The sequence below is a fragment of the Nelumbo nucifera genome, chromosome 6 (genome assembly GCF_055504915.1).
Source record: "Nelumbo nucifera cultivar China Antique chromosome 6, China Antique-T2T, whole genome shotgun sequence".
NCBI lineage: Eukaryota > Viridiplantae > Streptophyta > Magnoliopsida > Proteales > Nelumbonaceae > Nelumbo > Nelumbo nucifera.
The window spans coordinates 429251-448921 of record NC_142654.1 but is presented as its reverse complement, the minus strand read 5'-3'; the positions used below and the strand labels follow the sequence as shown (position 1 = coordinate 448921).

General features: G+C 39.5%; 1 protein-coding gene across 3 annotated transcripts in view; it reads right to left on the bottom strand.

The window, feature by feature from the left end:
* LOC104589431 (vacuolar cation/proton exchanger 3-like) overlaps window positions 1-19671 on the bottom strand; it is a 69368-nt gene that overhangs the window by 16364 nt on the left and 33333 nt on the right. For 2 of the 3 annotated variants that reach the window (XM_010247765.3, XM_088890562.1), the window contains exons 9-12: window positions 16059-16175; window positions 15920-15973; window positions 15444-15560; window positions 7070-7163 (exon numbers count right to left, since the gene is read on the bottom strand). In XM_010247765.3, coding sequence (XP_010246067.1) covers window positions 7070-7163; window positions 15444-15560; window positions 15920-15973; window positions 16059-16175 — 382 coding nt within the window. Of the gene's footprint in view, window positions 1-7061; window positions 7164-15443; window positions 15561-15919; window positions 15974-16058; window positions 16176-19671 lie in introns of those variants that run through there. The other variant, XM_088890563.1, reaches the window with a different exon arrangement.

The following is a 19671-nucleotide window of genomic DNA, read 5'->3' as shown; positions in this document are numbered from 1 at the left end:
GCATCACCCTAAAAACGAACCGGAACTATCGCTGTGATCATCATGCTTCTTGCCGTCTCAACAATGTGCCTGTTCTTTCTCTCTGCAACACCATTCTGCTGTGGACTATAGGAGCAACTACTCTGATGGACAACACCATACTCCAACAGATATGAGTCAAGATGTCTCTCAAAATATTCCCTAGCATTGTCAGATCTGAACATCTTGATTCTAGTTCCAAATTGTGTTAATACCATATGATGGAATTGCCTCACCAAGGATGGTACCTCATCACGTGATTTCATCAAGTAAATCCAGGAATATCGAGAGAAATCATCCACAAATAGGAGAAAATAGCGATAGCCGCCCATAGAGGGAACATGATAAGGGCCCCACACATCTGAATGAATAACATCAAAAGGAGAACATCTTTTATTACTCGGTTTAAAAGAGTGTCTACAATGCTTTCCAAGTTCACAACCTTCACACTTCAACCTTGACAGACTCACAAACTCAAACAGTTTTGGAAACAAAGAACTTAAAGAAGAAAAAGACAAATGGCCCAGACGATTATGCCAAAGTATAATCTGATCCACAAGTTTTGACTCACTGTCCTTGCAAACATGATGACTTTGGTGAATTGGAAGAGTATCCAGGAGGTAGATTCCATTCACTTCATGACCACTCCCAATCGTCCTCTTTGAATCCAGATCCTGCAAAATACAATGTCCAAGAGAAAAAATTACTGAGCAGTTCAGATTCTTAGTCAAACTACTAACACATAACAAGTTGGTGCTCAATCTAGGAACATGGAGGACAGAGGGAAAACAAATGGAATCATTAATCTTGACAGATCCCTTCCCAGCAATAGGAACATGGGATCCTTCAGCTGTGGAGACCCTATCTCTGCCAGAACTGAGCTGGTAAGAGGAGAAAATGGTGAAGCAATGGATCATGTGCTCTGAGGCTCCAGAGTCTATAATCCAAGGAGATCTCTCCTTACCTGAAGCAGAAACATAGTTTGCAGTGACATGTGGACTACCTGTGTGGGCAAGGGAGGTAGAGTGAGTTCCACCTGTGCTACCTGTACCTTGTTGTCCGGTTGCGGCTGAATTGGAACTAGCTGTATCCCTCTGATTCAGAAGTAACCCAAACCTCTCAAGCTCGGCCCTTACTACAGTAGCTGCAACAAACTCCAAGGCAACTGTAGTAGGGGGGGCCGGAGTGTCACCAGTAACTGCCATATGTGCATTTCCTTTCTTATTCTTCAATCTGGTCGGCACAAGATGTGGGTGAAGCTTCCAGCAAGTATCTCTTGTATGCTTCGGTTTCTTACAGTAGTCACAGACTAAGTCCCTTTTGTCTTCCTTCTTGTTCTCATTGCCATTCTGTTTAGGTTTCACAGCACTTACCATAGCAGACTGATCAATCATGAGATTCTTCATCATTACATCCCTCCTGCACTCCTCTCCAGACACGAATGCATATGCTTGGGAGAGAGTGACACTGTCCCTGGAAAGAAGATGTTGTCGTGCAATGTCATACTCAGGGTTAAGGCCAACAAGGAATTCGAACACCCTATACTTCTCTAAGTGTCTTTGATAGGTAGTTGCATCCTTGGTGGTTTCCCAAGCAAAGGTCTCTAGATGGTCAATCTCCTGCCACAGGGTCTTAAGGACTGAAAAATAAGCTACAACAGATCTATCTCCCTGCCTAGTAGCAATAATCTGATTTCTTAGTTGATAAGCCCTAGCAACGTTCTCCTTCTGTGAATAGGTCTCTGCAACCCCATCCCATATCTCCTTGGCAATGTTTGCCCATAAAAAGTTTTTACTTATATGTGGCAACATAGAATTACACAACCATGTCATTACCATATAATTTTCTTGCACCCACCGGGAGTTGCCAGTTTCGGGTTTTACCTCTTCACCAGTAATATACCCCACTTTTCCACGAGTCCCAATGGCAATCTTTGCAGATTGGGACCATTCCAAGTAATTTGTACCATCCAACCTAACTGTAGTAATGGTTCCGACTCCGAAGGGGTCTCCAGCACCTCCTCCCACTGGTCCCATTTCATTCCCGGGCTTATATTCAACTCTGTGTCCCTCCATGTGTCTCAAAGAGGTTCAGAAAACAGCTAAAAAATGCAACAAGAATAAACAGAATACCTTCTGGAACCAACGACACTCCTTTGGTGTCCTGGACTTTCTTTCTTCCCAGGAAAGATTCCTTTTCGGTGGGATGGGGAGAAGGGAGAGAAGAAGCAACCGCCCTCTCTAGAGGCCTCCAAACCACATGGAACTTGAATCGCCCCTTACAAAAAACCCAGAGGAACCCTAAAAAAATAGGGCGCCACTACCTAGGTCAAAATTGAAGAGTCCAACAAAATCAGGACTCTTCCCCTTTCTCCAGTTTTTCCTGATTTTGATGAGAAACCCTAGACCAGCTACAGGGCATACAGATCCATCAAGAAAATCCAAAAACTGGGCTTACCTGAAAGCTTCGATCAGCCTCTTAAATCTCCATGCAGTCGGCCGATCTAGGGCTGCAGGAACGGATCTCTTCAAGAACCTTCAACCTGCTCTGATACCAAGTAGAAAGCCTTATGTGCTGATTTCGGCCAAGCATCTTGTGAAAGGAAAGGTAGAAAGTTGGGGATTTCAGCAAGAGACAAAGGAAAGGGAAGAAAAGAGAAGAAGGTCGACTAGGATAGATTCACATAACCCTAGCCGCCAGCCCCTCATTCTATTTATAATTAACTTAAGTATGAGATATTACAAAGATGCCCTTAGTAGGGCGGCAACTCAACCTAAGTAATTACAGCTCTTTAAAAAATAAAAACTAATGGGCCCAAGGCCCAACAACATCTTAATTTAAAAGGAAATAAACTAAACACAAGTCGGCTCACTCAACAACTTATACCTTCAACACTTTGTATATGACTCGAACAACCCAGAAAACAACTGCAAGTCAATACGACAACACCAACAAAGAGATGCCCTTCATTCCAACGAAGTATAAAATAACCCGGTGTCTTTTCTTTTGGGACACCCATGAAACCGCAATCTATAACAAATCAATCAACTCCCCCGTCCTCATCTAATCACAGATACTCGACAACAAACAGGCAAAGAAAAACACAAAAGATGCTTATTGACAAGAATACTCTTATCAATAAGCAAGGGGGCCAATGTAAGTGCATGTAGTTTACCATCATTGGGACTACGATGAAGATGTCAAAAGAAAACCATACGGAGAAATCCCAACAGGGATGCCTTTGTAATGGCACAACGACACTTTATCAAAGTATCGTAAGGTTCACGCACTTGCGATGAGCATGAAATACCTTTTGGGACCTGCGATGAGAACTGTGTGCTATCCAAGACTAGTGATTAGTCTAGAATGATATCGCAACTCTGCGACGAACTTGATACACTACCAACATCCTGCGATGACCATAGAATGGTAGCTCATGCCATGATGAACGATAAACAAAGCCAAATCCAGCAATATAAGTTCACAGGTAACCTGCACCCTACACAGTCGTGGCAAGCCGTGACGAAACACTTCAAAGATGATTTATAGGGACATCCAAACGCATTAGCCGATCGAATGTCCCAACGTGTGTATATAGGAAAATCTGTAAAGGGACATAGCCTACACGTGTCACGCTAGAATCCTTAAGAGAAAGGAAACCTTTTCCTTAAAGGATCTCGTAGGACACGTGGCGAAATCCCAATGGTGCCCCCTTAATAGCTGAGATAAAGATAAAGATCCCCTTTCCTACTAGGAAAGGTCTCCTTTTAGATCCTTCTCCTTATAACCTTGGGGTCCTCTCTATAAAAAGGGGAACAACTCTTCCCCACGGGAGACACTAATACATAACCCTGACTCTAGGGGTCTCTCACGTCATCTCCCTCATTCTGTCTCTCCCTCTCTCTCACTCCCTTCTCTGCTCTTCTCCCAAAATTGTCTACAACCAGTATTCCCCCTCACCTTTTCTCTTCCCTACTGTCCTCTCCAGACCTTCAACCGACCGCCGATCAAAGTCCATTGTGATTACAATTTGAAATAGAGAACAAAGAAGGAAACAAGGCTTTCAAGGGTGTCTTACTCACCCAAACATGTTCCCAGAATTTAACAAGGTCCCTTGAACAAATATTGTACTTGACAAAAGGTAGAAAAAGAGGGAGGACAACATGTATTGCCCTCCAAGGAGAAGCATTTGTAGCCCAACTCAGCACTCCAATATCCTAACCATCAGTCGACAGCTGATGAATGCTAACAATCTCATTAGCCCACAATCTATCCTTATCCTTGCTGACAGAAGTGAAGGCAAAGTTAGAGGAAGCCTTAGGGGAAGGAAACAAAAATACAGGCAAGGGAACAGAAGGGGGGGGGGAAAGGGTTAAAAAATCCCTGCTCCACTTTAGAGTAAGCTTTCTTACATACAAGTTTTGTCAGAATTCCATACTTGTTTGGTAAAGCATGGATAGCACTGATTGACTGTTCCTCTTGAGCTTCACTATGAAGGTCAGTGTTAAAACCCAAATCCCAAGAATGAACACCTTGATCTAGTGCCTCTGTTGGTTGTACCAACTATTCTCTTCTAGCTATAGAGCCCACCACCAAGTCTAAAGCAGGCAAATCAAATCCAATTTCCATTGGCTCTAGAGAAGTTTCTTTCAAGGAGTCTACAAACAAAAGCTACGTTCCAAGTGTGTAATCATCCATACTTCAAGCTCTGGTAGCGTTTTGAAGTGACACTGGCTACCGGCATATCGGACTGTATTGTGGCTCACATCATTTTCTTTTTTAGTTTTTCTTCCAACCTGGTCCGGAGGGGTTGGTTTAAGGCCCATCTACCCCCTGAACCGGGTTAGACCCCGAAACATCCCCTGTAGGGGTGTATCGGGAAGCCCACGATAAGATATGTATTGGCCGATACAGCTTGATATGCATTGAAATTTTGAACTTAGATTTAGCCTCTTAGACCTATTTAAGGCGAAGGAAAGGGTGTTGGTGCCCTGCTTTGATGTTGCGTGTCGACTTTCGTTCTTAGACATCAAGGAGGATGATGATAGATCGAAGATATCATCCCCTAGCACTCAAACTTGCTCTGTCACCTGACCTTCTAAGTTATCACATGAGTTGGAGGTAGGGTCAGATGGACCACCCACACACCTCGGTTTGACCACCGGTTTGGCACTTGGCGCCCCTTCAAATTCCTTGGGTATCTCACCACTCTTACCTACCACAACTTCAGTGAAGGATTTAACTTTGACTCTTCAATCTGATTTGGATGGCCTAGATTTGCCCAAGAAATCAGTATCCTGTCTACCACCTCTCAAAAGAAGGAATGGTGGGTTTCCTTTATAAAATTTGAATGTCGTTCATCTTCCTATCCCAGATTGTCATGTGTCCTGACCACTTCCCCGCCGGCATCGTCTCCTACCTTTGGCAGACTCTTCCACATCTGAGCTACCACTAATAAAAGTAACCAAATCTTGTAGGTTACTTCATCAACAATCAGATTCATCGATCTAAGTAAAGCTTTAGGCTTTACTTCCTCTAGATTCAAGGTTGCTGCACTCAAGTCTGAGGTGTCCAGCTCCTTAATGCTTCCTCCGCAGAAGTCTGTTATCTTCTTGAACATGCCATATGACCAGGTGTAAAATAGGAGTCCTAAGATTTTCACTCAACGACCACTAAACCCTCTGAAGTTTGTATTGAGAGGGCATGAGTATCTCCTTGTCTAGACCTACCAATTCCAATAGAGCTTTACCTACCTGGAATTGGACTAAGTTCAGCATGCCTTCAGGATAAAGTTTTCTTTTAATACCTTCTAAAACTTCTTTCCAGCTTTTTATTGGCATACACCACAAATTTCTTGTGCCACTCTAAGAAGCTCTGTTTACCATCAACCCCATCCCCCTTGCCATTTTCCTTTGGTGGCTTTGATCTGATAGCCAGCATTGTCTGAGCTGTCTGCCATATGACCAGGTGTAAAATAGGAGTCCTAAGATTTTCACTCAACGACCACTAAACCCTCTGAAGTTTGTATTGAGAGGGCATGAATATCTCCTTGTCTAGACCTACCAATTCCAATAGAGCTTTACCTACCTGGAATTGGACTAAGTTCAGCCTGCCTTCAGGATAAAGTTTTTTTTTAATACCTTCTAAAACTTCTTTCCAGCTTTTTATTGGCATACACCACAAATTTCTTGTGCCACTCTAAGAAGCTCTGTTTACCATCAACCCCATCCCCCTTGCCATTTTCCTTTGGTGGCTTTGATCTGATAGCCAGCATTGTCTGAGCTGTCTTAGCTCCATTGTCGCCTCTCCACAGAAATTCCTGTAACATCTCTGCAAAAGAAGTCCAGTCCATGCTCTGTTTTCCCATCGGTATATATATCAGCTGCTTTCTTCCGCCCAAACCATTCGGTAAGCACAATAAACCAACCTTTGGAATTAAATCGCAGTTCCACTCTGAAGCACTTCTCATTTTTCTTCAAAGTATTACTCCAGTGCTGTATTTTTTCCAAGACCACCGCCACGTCCAAGAATTAACAAATTGGACTTGATATTGGATTATAGCCAAATCTTGCATTATCCATGATTCCATTTAGGAATTAACAAAGGATTTTCAGGGATTACTGAACTGGATGATCCACAATGCAGTTAGTTCAGTCATTCTGAGGGACACTGATTTGGCCATAATCCAATGTCATGTTTGTCCTATAATTCTAACTCTTTAGATATATAATGAACGTGTACCAAAGAAAATTCTTCCTGGCCGGTTATATGAAAATCATAACTCTTCGTTATTTGTATAAAACTACATGTTTTCTCTCTGATATTATTCATACAACATGCAACAACACCCCCCCCCCCCCCATACACACACAAAAAGGAAATAAAAAAATAGCATTGCCAGTGTTTATACCTCTAAACATATGAATTGGAACCATATTCGTTATGGTGACAACCATTCAAACTCAAAACATTGGGGGGAAAACATTTGCATAATCATTTTGGTAGAATGCAAGAAAACACGATCATATAGAAGAAATTTCCTGCTACTCACCGTTTGAAGGGTCTACATGTACAAAAAAACTAGCAGCAACAATGAGATAACATAGAATCAGCATCAGTCCTTTGAAATAGTTTGAAGTCCCTTCCTGCAATGACAGAAAGTAATGGTAATAATTCACATGTATTGATAATCAATATGACACTTATACATGAGTAAGATGCAGAACTACCTAAAATGAAATGTAGGTTTCTGATAGCAACTAGAAGATTAGTTTTGGCATTTCTTTATTTACTACTTGGTCATAAGGAATACCAAGGCCTATTATCATATCTAGTTATGGCTCTTAATAGAGAACAATGACAAAATTGGTTTCATGTATTTGCCTACTGGAATAAGCTCTTGATTAGGGATGCCAACGCGTCAGGTTGAGTGTTTGCCTCAACCCTAACCTGACCCTCTACTATCTCTGCCTGAACCCAATCCACCCTGATTTAACAAGGATCAATTTCCAAACCCGCCCCACCCCTATAAGACAGAACATGATGCCAACCCGACCTGCCTTATGTTTCTTGAAGCTGGTCGTGATACACAGATGCATCAAGGTGGTTGTTTCCAATAGATACATTAACAGTATATTCTGTAAAGACAGAATTGGTTTTTGGAAGATGGCTTGCTCCAAACTTGGTTAGGCAAAGAAGAAAACGATATGTTGAAGAACCTTCAAAAAACAGAATAAGCAAATTCCTTTTATGATCCATGAAACCAAAGAGAAGTATATCCAGGGTTTAGTATATTCTGTAAAGACAGAATTGGTTTTTGGAAGATGTCTTGCTCCAAACTTGGTTAGGCAAAGAAGAAAATGATACATTGAAGAATTTTCAAAAAACAGAATAAGTAAATTCCTTTTATGATCCATGAAACCAAAGAGAAGTATATCCAGGGTTTCCCACGTCACCTATTTGTGATTTTCAACAGTTATTTTTTCTGTAAAGCCTCGACACTTCAAAGTTTGAACCATAAGAAACATCCCATAAGAAAAATGGGACAAGAAAAATACAAGAAGACTAACTAATCAGTGAAATTCCAAAAGAGAGTTTCTCTTCAGTGCTATACAGTTCGTTGGTCATCTTTTCTGCAAACTCCAGTCACCTCTTCCAGAAAAAACTCGAAGAGGGTAAATGAAATGAAATGAAACCCTTAGGTTTGTGGAGTAAGATCGTACAAAATTGCAACAATACCTTCTATATGTAGGGGGTATCATAACCAAACAGGTTGACCCTGACTTGAACCCAACTTGGGTTAGACTTCCAAAACCATAACCTGATCCTACACCCGACCGAACCTGCCCTGAACCCGAAAAATTGACACCCCTACTCTTGATCCAAAATTGCCAAGGGATTTACATCCAGAATATCTGTCAGACCAAGCATTACCCTCCAGAGCATGGCCTATGAAAATACATCATTACAGTGTAATCTATGGAATCTAAATTGATATAGAAGGGATGAAAGATGTTTAAGTGGCAAAAATTAATTAATTCCTCAGTTTATTCCTCTTACGAGTCCTTTTCATATCCTTCCAACAGACTCTACCTTGGAAACCTAGTGAACTATCAAACTGTTAGATCATTCCAATGGATCTAACAACACAAACAGCATTGATCTCAGAGATTTGTCAGAATTAGATGAGTGCAACCGAGTTTTTTTTTTGAAGAATAAAGAGAAAACTTCATTAAAAAGGAAAAGAAATACAATAGAAAGGTGATAAGATATCACCCAAAACAGACACACAACCAAATGACCCAAACAAAAACATAAACATCCCCAAAAGAAAACCCAAAATCTATTACAGACATAAAGACTCAAATTGGCTGATATCTGAAAAAGAGCAACTCACGTGCACGGAAGAACCATTTGAAGATTTAGAATAGGTTTTATTGTTTATTCAATGTAATCAGATCATGTGCATTTGCTAAGGGCTCAAAGTTTATACCTAGAATCGATAGACTAAATCTCCTTGGTCTTTGGAATGAGATAGGAAGGTCTTAGGTTCAGTTTATATTGGCTTTAAACAAGGAAATATTGGTTAAATTTCTGGGTTGAAGCATGAGTCATCCCCTATAAGTGAGGGGACATTCCCTCAAGGGCTTTGGGCCAAACTGTGAAAATTCTGTAACTCTGAAGATGACCTCATCCTTCCAGGAGACGACGACCCCTAAGGGTTGATTTGGTCTGACAAGTGAAAACCCAGAAACTAGGGACATCCCCCACATCAAGAGGGGACATTCCTTGAGACCCGAAAACCAAACTTGAGAATTCTGGAAATTGAGGAGATATCCCTAGGTCCTTTTTTGAAGATAAATAAAGAAAAAAAATTATTGCCTAAAGGAAAATAGTACGAACATAACTAGGGGACAAGATGTCACCACCACCAGAAAACAAAAAGAATCATTACAATATCACTTCAAAACAAAACAATCACTTCAAGACAACTCAGAACATCAACACTCTTTATGCATTCAAAGAAATCCAGAAATCAGCACCAAAATCTTCCTTCCTCAACCCTTGAAACTCAGGAAGCAGCAGCACCCAACCAATAACTGTTGAACTGATAACAGTCACTGTCTCTTTCATACTTCTCTTTTTCTCCTCAAATATAGATCTCGCAGCACATGGCAAAGAGAATAAATGTCCATAAAATCTTATCATCACACTGAAAGGGGATATAAGTGCTATGATCCCTCTTCTCATCACACTTTCATCTCCATGGATGTGACTTTTGTTGAGCATTAACCATTCTTTTCTACTTCTCACGGAGAGAATCGTACTTTGAAGAAGCATATTCTTGTTTCCATCACTACACCCGACCGAGTCTTTGATTCCCCTATTGCTCCACATCATCCTCGTTCTCCTACTCGTGCTCTTGTCCAACGTGTTTACTCTTGTTCTAGATCTTGTTCCTGTCCCCTAGATCAACATACATCACCAAATGAAGACAAACTTGAGATTGCTCCCCCTGAACCTATAGTTTCTCAAGAGGCAAACCTGAAGAGTAGTACACCCCCTACTGAAACATGTAATGATTCCCTTTGTAACCCTAATTGTGACCTTGATCTCCCTATTGTTGTTTAGAAAGGTACCCATTCATGCACCACTAAACACTTCATTTGTCATTTCGCCACTTGTAGCAACTTGCCTCCTTACCATTTTTTCCTTTTTGCTATTTCTAGTGTTTTGTTCCTAAGTTTGCTACAATGGCCCTAAATTCTCCTAAGTGGAAAAATGCTATGCTAGAGGAAATTGATGCTCTTCATAAGAATTGCATGTGGGATTTGATTGACCTTCCTAAGGGTAAAAAACTTGTAGGATACAAGTTGGTGTTTACTATTAAGCATCGTGTTGACGGCTCAATGGAAAGGTATAAGGCAAGGTTGATGGCCAAGGGTTTTGTAGTGAGAATGGGCCAAATGGGCGCTAGTGGTTTTATTTCTTTTAAGTTTATGTTCATTTAGTTATGGGCTTCTTTTTGATTATTTTATTAGTTCTTTAGTGTTGACTGCCCTATTAAGGGCATCTAAGGAATTGTACTCTGTTTTACATTAAGAAATAAAAGACATCTTGAGGAGACTATAGAAGGGATCGAACATCTTCTCTTCTCTCTTCCTTCCTCTTCTTCTTCCGGAAGCTTTTGTTGAAACCTTCCACTCCTCTTTCTTTCTTTTCTTTTTCTATATTTTCTGATTTACTACAGGCATGTTTCACAACTTGGTATCAAAGTGGGGTTTCACCTTCAACATCTTTCTTCTTTCTTAGCCCATACACAGTGTGTGTGGAGAACTGATTGACTAATTAATTAGCAGCTTATGTAGCCCAATTAAGAGGTTTTGTGGAGATTTTCATCCTTAGTTAAAGCCCAGGGAAGGTTCATGGAGTTTTTTTTTCCAAAAACCCTAGATAACTGGAGAAATCTTGTTACAGGTCATAGAGACACTTTGAAGCTGGCACTTGGAGATCAAAGGGGAGCTCTTTGATTTCTATTAAGGGTGGTTTGTGTTGGACAGAGTTTTGAAACATCTGGAAGGAGCAGCTGAACTTTATCTCCTTCTCCCATCTGGCTGGGTTCTATGAAATTTTGAGTGATTGAAGAGCAGTTCTTTGCTTGAAATAGCAAACCTACACTAGTAAAACCATGTTTTGATTTTTGTTTGCATCCATTCACTCAATGATATTGTGAGGCAAAATGTTTTGGCAAAGGATGAGGTGACTTTATCTCAGGCTTATGCTATGGTGAGTAGTGAGGAGCAGAAGACAGATTCAGTTTATAGAGTCGCAAGTTGATCACTATGCTAATGTCGGGATGATGCCCGAAGGTCAACACTAGGAAGAAAGATGTTATCTGTGAGTACTACAAGAAGCATAAACACACTAAAGACACCTATTGGAAGCTGCACCCAAAGCTCATTCCTGCCAGACTCAAGAAAGAAAACAGTGGAAAAAGGTTTGAGAAGGGAAAAGGTGGAAATGCAAATAGACACCTCCTCATAGAGTGAACAGGGACAGAGTGGTGAGAAGTTAGTGGGAGAGCAACTTGCACCGTCAAGGCTGAGTATGAGAAGTATGGCCGAATAATCGGTCACTTGGAGTCTACTGCAACAACGTCTACTTCATCAAAGATTGTTCCTTCCTTTGCATATGCACACTTAGGTATTTGTGCCACTACAAATCATGCTTTTATCTCAGGTACTCATAAAATCCCTTGGGTAATTGATTCCAGTGCCTTTAACTACATAACAAATGTTTCACACTTGTTCACCTCTAACCAACTCCTTTCTAGCCGAGACAAAATATCCTTTGTTGATGGTTCTCTTGCCCCTACGACAAGAAAGGGAGACATCAAGACACCATAGGTAGTGTGAGTGTGACCTTTTATCCTTCATATTGTATTTTTTTTTTTCAGAACATGAAATCTTAGAAGGTGATTGGGAGTGGCCATGAGGCAAATGGACCTCTAAAGCAGTAGCCATGAACCTTGAGATGTTGTAGGAACCTCTGAAGCAACAATTTACCAATACACCACAAATAATCACATCATTACACTTTTCTCAAACATCAAGGGAGCTTCACACGTTCACCAAGAATCCACCATTACACCACAAACTACCACATCACTACACTATTTTGGAATACAACAGGAGCTTTACACACTCACCAACAAAGTTATCACCACACCACAAACCATCACCAACTCACAAACATGCACAACTTGAGGCATCAAAGCCTCTTTTCCAACTCAAAAAATACTGTAGCCTGAGGCACTGATGTTTATATTCCAAAGATATTAACAACACCCTTTTGCTAGTAGTCGACTACTACATGAAGAGATTTCATAGTAGTTGACTACTAGCAGTATCCTGTTCCTTGTAGTCGACTACTACATGAAGAGATTTCGTAGTAGTCAACTACTACCTCAAATGAACATGAAATAGCAGCAACCTAAACACCTTCACAACTCAAAATCACTTATCATACCACTATTAAACTCTTCACAGCATTGGCCAATGACGATGATGTCGCAAAGAACGCATTGCCTACATTGTTTGACTGTAGCCATGATAGGAATTTGCAGCATTTAATGAGGCCTCTTCCATCTTTTTTCACTCATTTTTTCATTTTATTTTTTTTTCTTTCTTAGTCATTTCCTTTCAAAAAAAAAAAAACTCTTCACAACATCAATCACTAACCCAAAAATATTTCTGCCATATCATTCTCTCATGGATTTGACCCACTAGAGGGATACACACCTCACTGTTCACCTGTCATAGCAGTTGTGATGGTCAAAAACCATCACTAATCACCAAGAAAGCAAACTAAAATTGGTTCGATCCCTTGTAGCAGTGAGTATCAACCTTCCAAAAAGAAACCCTAGATAGATCAACTATGAGAAGAAACCCTACTAGACCTTCTTCACATCACCTGCACCCAAAAATCAGCAGCCCTTGAGAGATTCGTGAGTGAGCATGGAGCAAACACAGATTATAGAACAACCTGCTCCGATACCATGTCAACTAACATAAAATAGAATAGCAAATCAAGGAGAAAATAAGAACAAATAGAGAGAACACCAAGATTTAACGCGGTTCAGCTTGATAGCCTACATCCACGGGAGGAGAGGAAAAATATCCACTATGAGAACAAGAGATACAACTCTCTCTCTCTCTCTCTCACTCAACCCTAATCCCATACAACCACTAGCTTAAACAAGCAAAAGGCCAAATTATATCAGAATTACACATAAGCCCTTTTTTTCTCCCATTAATACATACATGTCCCCATAATTAATCAATACTGCAAATATACCCCTGTAACCTCCAACAACCCAAATACAATATCTCTCTCAACAAAAGGGAAATGACCACTCCACAACCAAAGCACATATATTGGCAAACATTTTTTTCTGATAGTGATACTTTTCCTAAAAAAAAATTAGTTCTCTCTCCAACCAGCCAAAAAAAGGGATGATGATCCCTATAAACATAATTATCTTTTCGCTTCCCAGTCCAGGCCAAGTAGAAAAAATATCTTCTGGTGCATTCATATTTAACTTTCTATATTATAATTCATGAAGAAAGAGTCTCATATGAAATCCGGCAAGCATGAATGAATAAATAAATTACATTCTACTCGATTTTCATGCACAATACATACCTGTAGCATCTCAAATATCTCTTGGTTTCAGGTGGTTAACTGCAAAAATATCATCCAAAGCAAGACGCCATGCAAAAGCTTCAATCCAACAAGGGATTTTTGGATTCTAGCTTTCTATGGTCCAATGGAGATTGGGAATCCACATGAGCTCATCTTCATCTCTCCATCCTATCCTTTAAAGGCATAGGCAAGTCCACCACAAGGCTACAGAAGACTGGAGGTGGAAGGAGATTCTAAATCCAATATATAGGAATGGCAATTTTCCCCGTCCCCATCAAATACCTAGCTTCCCCAACCTGATGGGGTCAGAGATGGGGAGCCTTGGCAAGGACAGGGATTGATAGTGATACCCAACCAGGGATGGGGAGTGAATCCCCTGCCCTACCCCAACCCCGGTTATATATATTAGATATATATTATATATTAAATATATACATATATAACATTATTATATTTTTTATATTATATATGTCAAAATATTTTTAAAATATTTTTGCAATTAAAAAACCTTATTGTAAGTAAATCTATTTTCAAAAAATAATTTTAATTTAAAAAATTTGGGGACAGGGAGTATGGTCTCTGCCCTGTTGCCATTCCTACCAATATAGGGTGGATAAGGCATAAGGGTATAGGCCTGTCGGTTTTCCAAGACTACAGCATTTTATATAGGACATGAGATCTTTGGCCTTTAGAACAAATACCTCATTCAGATGGTTAAGAGGATCAACAATTTCTTTAGCAGATTCACTTGCTAGAGAGGGAGTAAATAGAGATAGACTGATTTTGGGGCCTTGCCTATCTGAGTAGACTATTAGGAGTTTGTGTAACAAGGGTGGGGCTGATGTATATGTCATACATTTTTTGGTTTCTCCTGTTATTAGACTTAGATGTTCACCTTATCTTCTAATGAGAAGAATACTCTTTATTAGGTTCTAATCGTAAATCTCGGGCTGGAAAGCATGAGAATGCGGGTTCAAGTCTAAGACTGGCCACTTTGTGCACAAAATGCCAAAGGTTAGATACCTTATCCAGTCTACCCCTCCCAAGACCCTAGATAGATGGGACCAACATTGGGTAATAGCCTCTAGCCTTTCATCTTCTAATAATAAATTTTCTCTGATCCATTAACAATTAAAAAAATTGCGTACCTAGGCCCTATATAGATGAAGAAAAATCTGCTTGCATTTTACATCACAATCTCCATTACTGACATCCTATTCAATAATTCAAATCAGAGGGGCTATTCTTCTTTAGAATCATTTTTTTTTACATTTATACCACCTCCCTTCTCCTGGATACCTCCTCCAAATAAGTCCAAATTCAAGTTTATAGGTCTGGTTAGAGATATAATAACCAAAATAAGAATAGGATCATAAATGGCGACGTTACCATCATCAGTAAAATGATAGCAGGTGATTTATCCCATCAATGGAAAATAGTGTGTAATAGCTGATAGCTTTCATTCCTTCTAAAAATATTGAAAATACAGCAATTATGCCAATGGTGCTCTTCTGTAAAGAATACCAGGTATATATCCATGAAACATGTTAAATCGCAACCCTTGCTTGATCATTAGGAAATTATTCTGTTATTGATTAACAAAATACTGGATCCACTTACAACAGTACCTTTATGGTAAAACAAAAATCTAAAACCATGCATACACAATTGCAATTCATTTCATATGGAACAGGAATAAATTTAGAAGTCCAAGAACAAACCTGCAGCATAAATGCTACTACTAGAACTGTAATAAAGAGAGTTGCAGTCTCAAAGAGTTGAAAATTCAAATCCATCGGTCTACCCATAAACCATCCAACGACCACACAGAAGGGAATCTACAATTACAAATACCACAAAAATTATAGGTTAACACTTTTCTCCATTTAATTAATCGATAAACAACTCAAACATGTCATTTTCTGTGACTGGAAAACAGCTCTTATTTATCAAAAGAAAAGCTTTACAAACTTGACATGCTTTTTTATGGACAAAGTAGCAATAAGTTGGGGAGGTGTTAATAGGTGCATAGAATGTATTCATGAGACACATGGAAATATGGATCTCATATCTTTTATAGCAAAAAAGGAAAATGTTGAATAGCATCCATGCTGAACCAAATAGTTGAGATAAGACATTGTTGATTTGTGCATTACTTGCATTACAGTAAATATTATAGAGTAGTTCAAAGCCTTACAACAAACATTGATATCTGTGTTGATGATCCAATAGCAACTCCTAGTGTAATATCCTGCAAAAAGAAGTAAATATTACTATTAAGTATTAACCAATAAAATGGAAGAGAACAAACCAACTGCATTCTTCAAGGCACTCACAAGTTTGTCCTTCATTGCAAACATAATTGCACTTGCATGTTCTGCAGCATTCCCTACAATTGGAAGCAGGATGACACTGATAAAAGCCACAGGCATATTCAATGACTCTGATGCTCCCTGAAAAGGAAATGAGAACAATATCCAAATACCAACAGTCAAGTTCTATTTATAAACATTCAACATCTAAATAAGGAAGTATTCATCAAAAAAATATCTAAATAAGGAAGTACCATTGCTTAACTACTCAATAAATTGTATTGATCGATGCAGTTTTTAAATCAGCTGACAGAACAAAATGGATATTACATATCACTCAGTTTAGCAGAACAAATGCTTAAAATTTAATATATTTAGAAATCATAATCAAGAAGATTTTGATTCCCCCCATCTGATGGACCAAACAATTTCTTCTTCTTCTTCCCTTGATGACGTTTACCATCATTCATTAGAAAAAGAGTTTGAATAGCTTATAATGCATGTTTTCTAAAGCATTCACTTATACATGGAATTATATATTTGATCAAATATACTCGTAATGTCAGGAGGTTTCACATTCTATGTTGGAGGCAGAAGAAGTTTAAAAAGTAGCGATTGGGTGGATGAGGAATGAAGGTGTGGGACCATGGATGCCCCCACATTTTAAAACAGCTGCTAGATCTTTGGCCTTAGAATATAAATACACTGTCCAATTGAGCCAATATATTAGTAGATATTTTAGGAGATTCATGGTGGAGATCATTCATGGCCTCTGAAGTCCTATTCCAGATGGAAGAAAGCATATCAGCAAGTTCTGATTTGGCAGATGACAATCCTTGGGAGTTAGGTTGATTTGTCCTACAGTGGAATTATTATCATTTTGGCTACCCACTGTGAGGCCCAGTCTTGGATCTTTTTTTTTCTTTTGAAGAAGTTAAAGTATTGTATTGCAAAAAGAAAGCCAAATGTATCAGCCCATGTACAATGAGAGCCTGTACATTGGGAATTTACAAAAAGATCCGACAGATTAGTTAAAAAAAGGTCCAGCTTGCAGAAAAGATAAAATCTGAACACCAAGCTCATCGCACACTTAACCAAGAACATAGAGTACCTAAAACTTTGTTCTTGACTGAAGCTATATCATTATAATGATTGTCAAAAAATCTAACTGTTCCTTTCCTTCCATAAAGACCACAGGATAGCATCTGGAAAAATCCTCCAAAGCAGCTTGCCCCTTACATTCTCTTGAAGATATCATTGATGTTTTTCTGAGTAGATGTATTATGTTAGTTGTTAGATAGGAGGTGGGGACCACAGTAGTTATGTGAGTCCACATTTTATTATGTTTTTGAGTGTTATACATGCTGTTTTATGTTTTGCCGCCCTATAAGGGCATAGTTGTCTTTGTACTGTTCTATTATTTTTAGTATAAATAATAAGTGAAGGGGGCAGCCACATTTTTGCTCTCTTTTCTTTTCAACTTCTCTTCTTCTCTTCTTCTCCTTCTCTCTTCAAGAAACTACTTTTCATTCATATTTTTTAATTCAGAAGATTTCTACTTGGTATCAGAGCATAGTTGTCTTTGTACTGTTCTATTATTTTTAGTATAAATAATAAGTGAAGGGGGCAGCCACATTTTTGCTCTCTTTTCTTTTCAACTTCTCTTCTTCTCTTCTTCTCCTTCTCTCTTCAAGAAACTACTTTTCATTCATATTTTTTAATTCAGAAGATTTCTACTTGGTATCAGAGCATCGGCTAGGGTTTCTTGAAGCATTCTCATGCAGCCCCAGATCAGCCGACTGCATGAAGTAGTAAAGGGCTGATCGATCTGTTATAGATTGCCTAGTTCTTGGATTTTTTGGTGGGATCTAGTCATCAGGAAGGTGATCCACTGTTTGGCATCAAAATTAGGAAGAACTGGAGTAAGGGGAAGAGTCCCAGAAAAGTTGGACTCTTTGTTTTTTATCTGATCTTGGGCGCCCAGGTATTGTTAGTTTTCTTTTGATTTTCTGAAGAGGGCGGTGGTTTCTAGAATTTTCTAAGCCTCCTAGAGTGATCGATTCACTCTTCTCTCTGTTGGGAGGCATGGGGAGGAGAGAGATTTCTCTCCAGCTAGGGTTTTCTTCTTCCGGAAGGGTTGGTTTCTGTGTGTGTGATATTAAATTATTTTTTGAAGGTCTCCAATCTATTTTTTTCTTAGTGTTGAACTGTTTGAAGTAAGATGGAGAGTTGGAATACTGAGATGAAATCTACCGGTACTGTGGGACTGGGTGTTGGGGGTAGTAGTGATATTTTTGGGTTTGGGATCATTACTACAGTAAAACTTGATTGTACAAATTATTTGGAGTGGGCACAATCAGCTAAGATGGTTATTGATGCCTGTGAAAAATTAGGGTATCTCACTAGGAGGAGAAGAAACCTGATACAAACTCTTCCCGATGGGTGCAAGAGAATTATATGGTAATGTCCTGGCTGTGTAATTCTATGTTACCTCAAATTGCAAAAAATTTCCTATGAGCTAATACTGCTAAGGAGATTTGGGATAGAGTGACTGAAACCTACTCTCATAAGCAAAATGAAGTCAGAGTCTATCAATTAAAAAGTCAGGTGATAAGTATGAAACAGGGAGAAAAACCTCTTGCTGTGTATTTCTCCATGCTAAAAACCCTATGGCAGGAAATAGATCACTTAGAAACTGTGATATGGGAAAGTGTAAATGATGCAACAACTTATCACAGACTGGTAGAGAGGAATAGGGTTTTTGAGTTCTTGGCAGGGCTGAACCCTGAATTTGACATTGCTAGGCAGCATATTCTTTCTAGGGAGGGTGTGACACTCTCTCAGGCCTATGCCTTTGTCTTTGGAGAGGAGAGTAGGAGGAATGTAACGCTGAGATAGCCTGGGATTGACCAATCGGCTATGGTTTGTACAACAAAACCTAAGCCGAATGGAGACAGGGGGAGTAGTGAGACTAGAAGGGAAGATAAGGACTTGGTGTGTAATTATTGCAAGAAGCCTAAGCATACCAGGGACACTTGTTGGAAGCTTCATCCAAATCTTATGCCTGCTCGGATAAGAAACAAGAAGGGAAATGCAAATGTAGCCACTACAAGAGACTCTTCAGCCCCTCTTTCCCAAATTGATTGGGAATCCATTGCAGTAGCAGCAGTGAGAACAGAATTGGAGAGGTTTGGATAGCTTATGAGTAAGAAAGATTCACCTAGCTCTAGACTTCCAGATGGACAACAGAATGCAGGAGCCAACTACACCACTTCCTTTGCACATACAGGTAGTTCATATGCAACTGCAAATCTTGCATCCACTTCAGGTAAGGAGGGACCTCCCTGGATTATAGACTCAAGAGCATCTGAGCACACGACTAATGCCCCTACCCTTTTCAGTTCCTATCAGTTGCGCTCTGGTAGAGACAAAATCTCTACAGTAAATGGTTCACATATGCCCATTGCTGGGAAGGGGACAGTTAAAGTGACCAATGATATAACTCTGTCTTCTGTTTTACATGTCCCTAAACTTCATACCAACCTACTGTTTGTTAGTTCTTTGACAAAAAATCTGAATTGTTTTGTGACTTTTCTTCCTAGTAATTGTGTTTTGCAGGATCTGGAGTCAAAGAAGA